A 6000-nucleotide genomic window follows, 5' to 3' on the forward strand; every position below is an offset into this window, starting at 1 on the left:
AGGTGCATGAAGATAAACCTGTGATTTGGCTTACAGTCAGCTACTGTCAGAGCTACTCTTACAGAAGATTAATCAACACCTTCTGACCAATCAGAAATGAGAATTTAATTGTGGTCTAAGTCTTGTGAACTTTTTCTGCAGGTAAATGCAGGACCAATGGCCTACGCTCGGGCATTTTTAGAGGAGAAAAATGCAAAGAAATACCCAGACAACCAGGTCAAGTTGCTCAAAGAGATCTTCAGGTACCTTTTTACCTCTGGTTATTATTGAATATGTACATTTACTGTGAACTGTGACGCTTCTCTCTATGCTACTGAGGTTTGGTGTTTGAGGTTTGAACTTAAATTCACGCACACTCTTCTCAAACCACGTTGAATTGTTTAGTAATGCGACGCTGCATGAAACACTGTTACCTGTAAAAATTGATAAAAGGACATCGCAAAGCTCAAAACAATCATAGCTGATCTTAAAGCCAAAACTGATCTCTTTCTCACTGCATATTTGCTGTATGACTTAATATTGTGTAAACTTAATTCATTCAATTTGGGCTAATTTTGTATATTACTTAGCCAGCGTGTTTTGAGTGAAGATTAGACATGCCGTCTACAAAAAAGCAAACTTTAGACACAACCATTCTTAGCTGATTGATTGCATTTGGTGCAAGAAGGAGATTTATGTAATTTAATGTAACGTAATTTCCAATTATTGTGCGATTCCTTCTCTTTTGCATCAGTGTTAATTTACTCGTACAGTTCTACTCTGTGTAAAGCCACTGTTTTTTTCACACCTATTAGTCCATTTTCTGAGTCTGAATCTGAGCGAAATTGATACTTTTGTTTGCTATTTGCTTTGATTTGGTTTGGTTTCATTAGTTGAGAGATGTGTAGGGCTGAAAATGTACTCATAAAACTCTTTCAATCATTGGTTATTGGAAATACGCCAATGGAAAATCATAAAACAAAACTTTGCCAAGTGTGTGTGTAAATAAATGCTTTTATAATTCTATAAATAAAGTGTTTAAAACGTCTGTACAGATATTCAGAATACATGGCATTTTTGCAGTTCTACAGCTCTGTCCTTTGGCTCAGTTTGCAAAAAAAATACTGCCCTGTATACTTGAAATCTTTGATTCACTTCCTGCACTTGGGTTGATTCAGAGTCGATTCTCTTTCTAAATACCACCAAACCTCACTAGAGTCTGCTTGAAGTGAGACTACCTCATCACTCAGATGCTTTTAATCTTTTTTTTTTTTTTTTTTTAACGTACCCATGTGTAATAGCTGTGTTCTCACCTGCCCAAACAAACCGCACAGAGAGGGCAAAGGTGATTCGATTCAAACAGAATAAACACCATGTTCTAAGACTGTTTTATATTTTTATACGTGTTAAGGATAGTATTTTAGGATAGTATTTTAGAAATTGAGTTATAATCCCAGTCTGCGTGTCCCCTTGCAGGCAGTTTGCGTACGCATGTGGTCAGGCTCTGGACGTGAACGAGCGGCTGATAAAGGAGGACCAGCTGGAGTACCAGGAGGAAATGAGAGCTCACTACAGAGACATGCTAAACGAGCTCTCGGCCATCATGAATGAACAGGTCTGTGATCTTGCTTAGAAGCCACGTAGTAGCTCAGGAGTTCACTTAGCTGATCCTGATACTCTGTTTTTACTTAGCAGTATAGTAAAGAGTACACAAAACACATTGTTGTGTCTGCTTTTTGTGGTTATTTATACGTTTTGTCTCTTTGGCATGTAAAGATCCCGCATGGAAGACAGTCAGTTATAGAACGACCCAATGCCTTCTGAGCTGCCATTCAGCATCCAGGAAGATGATTTTTTTTTACCCCAAGAACCTTGCCAGTGTTACTCTCAGTGTGAACCTTGAGGACGTTGAGAGGAAATAAACGAACTGAAAAATAGAAGCAGAAGAAAGGTTCAGTAAGACTGAAAGGTGTACAAGGTTACAGCCCTGTGGATGATACAGACCAGGCAGCTTCTCTGTTTTTGGTTGTGAAGGACACAGTATGACTTTTTTCCTGTACTTCCTGTACTACCACATGTACATGCACACACAGACACACTCCTCTTATATACACTCAAATTCACATATGCCTTCTCTTCTAGACCCTGTTCCTCTAGAAAACAGTGACCTTAATTAGCTCGAGGTGTGTTCAACTACGCAAGACTTTCTTACAATCTTATTAGAGGGCTTTTACATCACTCACTGAATTGAGTAGATTCCGAACATCTACTCCATAGATTATTGGCTGTTTTAGGAATTTAAGGATATCATTATTATCATGTTCCATTTTTCTAGTGTATCCCAGATAGTCTCGTTGAACACACCTCTAGTTTGTGTATGAATGTAGACATGCTTAAAATAGCAACATTGTAACCTAACAATCACAAATCTCGCAACTCTCACATTTTGGAAACAGAAATTTACTGTTTTATAACGTTTTTATGACTGAAAAATGTGTTATGTCATGTACTGTTTTAAATTTGTATATAAGAATTAATAATATTTAAAATGTTTTGTTTTATATATATATATATAAATATTAAAAAAAAACAATATATGAACTTTTGTTGTTTTGATAAATTAAAGAAAAATGAAAGAATTTGACTTTTATGTTTGTTTGAATAAATTATTGCATTTACTGAGAAACTATAACACGAAATTATAATATTTTTATAATTTTATATATTCTCTTCGCAATATTTGATATTTGATATAAAATAAGTGTTTTGGTGTAAAAATAAGATGCTTTATTAAGCATTTGGATAGTTTATATACTATGCAACAAAGCTTTTCTCAGTCTACATCATTGAAGTACGCTGTCTTTATAGCACACAGGTTTCAGATTGTCCAGAAGATGTTGATTCATTTTTTAAAATTTGATATAGTGCCAGCTGAAAGGGAAAGTTTTTCACATGTTTATATCAATATAAAAACTAACTCAAATGGCCTTGAGGGGACATGAACAGATTTTTAAAAATGCATGGAACTGTTTATACGGTGACATTTTCTGTAGGTAGATGTAGGTATTTAAGATTTATGGATGGAGTCTCCATTTTTTTGTTTTATATAAAAAGAAAGTTACAAAATCGAGACTTACAGAGATCCAGAAAGTTATTTATTAGTAATTTATTTTTTCTATCCTGTTTTCTTGAGATCACGAGAAAAAAAGTTGTGATCTCAAGAAAACAGGATAGAAAAGTTATTTTCCGAGATTACGTAGCGGTAGCGTAATAGCATTACATCTTTGTGGCCAGTGGCACAGTCATATACTGGTGTTACGGCGATTCTGTGAGCTGGAAACCATTTAGGTGGCATCTCTCAAACATCTCTCAAACATCATGCGATAACTATGGAGATGACCAGATCCCTCAACTTGGCAATGAAACTGACCACCTGTTCAGGATCACTATCATGTCCATGATGGTATAGTTGCAGATTTCTCAAGTGACGGACACTAGTTTGGAAATTGTCTATCACTGACAAACATACAGCTCTTTCCTCTTTTTTCAGTTGCTGATTAAAGTAAAAACAGATGCGCTCATCCATGATGTACAGTATGCCTAATCATGCATTTCAACACCACGTTGTCAAGAAAACAAGTTATCATGAGAAAAATAAGTTGTGATATCAAGGTAATGGCACAGAAAATTTTAAATACCTCATGGCTTTTCTGGATTTCCATAGAGACTGGTGATGGAACAGTTGTTTATAGCTGTTATAACTTTAGTGATAATAGGAAGCAACTTGTTTCGCGGCCATTCTACAACATTAAATGTGACTAAGAAATGGACGTTGTTGTTTAATGAATAAAAAATGGTAACTTTTGGCAAATAGTTGTCATATATGAGGAATAAAACACTTCAGGACATGCTGTTATTAAGGTCATGCCACTTTATATGAGGCCCTTTATATTACACCTTCCTATCACTGATTATTTTCCCATAACAGCATGCCCTGCCATATTCCTTGCTTCATTTAAAGACCTGAGGATTTAACAAAGGCCCAGCGATTTATATCCACAAAGTAATGTGCGATCGAGGAATGTGACTTGGCCTAAAATTTAATGGAAAATTTTCTCACTCAAAAATCTACTATGTTTTTTTTTTTTTTTTTTACTAAGAGTTGCACAAGTTCTTCCTCTTCTAATGCTTCTTGCTATAGGTTTATAGACACAGGTTTTCCTGGTGCTGTAACTGATCTAGGATCAAACCTGTAATTTACATCTGTATTACTCAGGACAAGCTCAACCAATTTTCCATCTCAATGTTGCAATTGAGACGCTTCGCCTGCAGCTATTATCCAGCTGTGTGCTGTTCATTTCCTCCGCCTTTTCCAGAGACGGCGTAATTATAGATAATTGCTGGGCTTTTCAGTCGCCTGGCGAAAAAGACGCGTATGAAGTGATGATCACAATCTGCCTGCACAATATCTGTCACGGCTTCAGAAAATGAGGTGACAAAAGCCTTTTGTATCCTGGTACTGCAAAAACAATAGAAATTTATCTTCACATCCTTGATATAGTTGAATCATGGAGTCTGTGATTGTGTTTTTTTGATTGAGTGTGTAAAAAACACGGTCGTTGTCTTATTATAGAGCTGTTATGATGAGGTTGTAATTAGTGGAAGACGTGTCTCTTTATGGCTCACCCAAAACACATTGATCTGAGTTCTGATCTGCTATGGATTATTTATTACAGTAAGGCTATAAAAATGTTAACAATTTTTCTGTCAAAAAAAAAAAAGAAAATGTTTCTCGAGTTACAGTACTGTACAGTAATAATAAGCACATGTAACATTAAAACTAACTATAAATGAAAAAAAAATTAACATTCTTTATAATCGTAATCAACGTTCTTTATAATTGTAATCATTGGAAAATTACTGTGGTATAAGAAGAATAAAACATTTTTAGGACATTATGATACAGGAAAATAATCAACTTCAGGGTAGTAACAGTAATTCCGCTTTCCCTTGGACCGCATCATACCACCCTGTTCTTGATTATGTTCCTGAATCGGCACAGCTCATTGTGTTTTATTCCTTACATTCATATATGTTCTATAAAACAAAGTTTTGAATGTGTTTTCAAAAATCTGTACTTTTAGATAAACTGTGGTGCAGTTTTATAAAAAAAAAATCAGCAGGCAAGTTGTTCCAAGCTTCTTGGAGAACTTCGACTTCTGATCTCATTTGCTATACAGTATGTTAGATCCAAAAATTTAACCTGTAACGTTAAAACCTCTTGGAAAATGGTTTGGAAATTTAAAAAAAATAAAATTCTACTGCTACAAGACATATAGAAGCATCTAAGACAAAATGTATCTGAAAATATAGTGAGCTTGAGATGTACAAAGTTCATTACAATAAATTTTAATGTGCAAACTGTTGCAGCATTCGTGTCATTTTCAGCCGAAATCCTTTTCTCTATAAAATGATGTTGAAGGGCCTCAGAAAGAACGGTCCGAAAAACATCATTTTGTCATTTAAGCTTTAAATCACCACAGCGTATTAACCAGCACATTGCCATGATACAATCTGACTGTCTATTATATTTGACATAGCTCTTTAAAATGAAGCTGCATTTGCCTTTCTGGCCTTTTGACTTGACATGTCTCATTTCTATTAATCAAGTCACCTCAAGAGGCATCACTCCATTTAAATGGTGACTTCAAAGTGGTCAATGGGGAGTCCATCAAAGAGGTCAACTGAGCTTTGATCGAGATGCCACTCTGACACCGTGGAGGCTATGATGAAGCCACAGTGTTTACCATAGGATTATTACCACTGTATTTCCACAGCTAAGACATTAACCTGTTATGCTTTAAGATTTTTAATGAAATGCTGGTGGTTCCTTGCAGCTCAAGAGGTTAAATTGTGGTTAAATTGTTGTTAAACACATTCAAAGGTGGCAAGTGTATGGAGATCTAAAAAGACCCTTCTGATCATTTTCAGAACTTTTGCACCATTTAGTAAAGCAGGTAA

General features: G+C 35.4%; 1 protein-coding gene across 6 annotated transcripts in view; it reads left to right on the forward strand.

The window, feature by feature from the left end:
• dock10 (dedicator of cytokinesis 10) overlaps window positions 1-2516 on the forward strand; it is a 101875-nt gene extending 99359 nt beyond the window's left edge. For all 6 annotated transcript variants that reach the window (XM_053227502.1, XM_026940981.3, XM_026940987.3 and 3 more), the window contains 3 exons: window positions 142-242; window positions 1456-1594; window positions 1756-2516. In XM_053227502.1, coding sequence (XP_053083477.1) covers window positions 142-242; window positions 1456-1594; window positions 1756-1803 — 288 coding nt within the window. In that variant the 3' untranslated portion in view covers window positions 1804-2516. The remainder of the gene's footprint in view (window positions 1-141; window positions 243-1455; window positions 1595-1755) is intronic.
• The last annotated feature ends 3484 nt before the right edge of the window (window positions 2517-6000 follow it).

Source organism: Pangasianodon hypophthalmus, chromosome 21, assembly GCF_027358585.1.
Source record: "Pangasianodon hypophthalmus isolate fPanHyp1 chromosome 21, fPanHyp1.pri, whole genome shotgun sequence".
NCBI classification, from domain to species: domain Eukaryota; kingdom Metazoa; phylum Chordata; class Actinopteri; order Siluriformes; family Pangasiidae; genus Pangasianodon; species Pangasianodon hypophthalmus.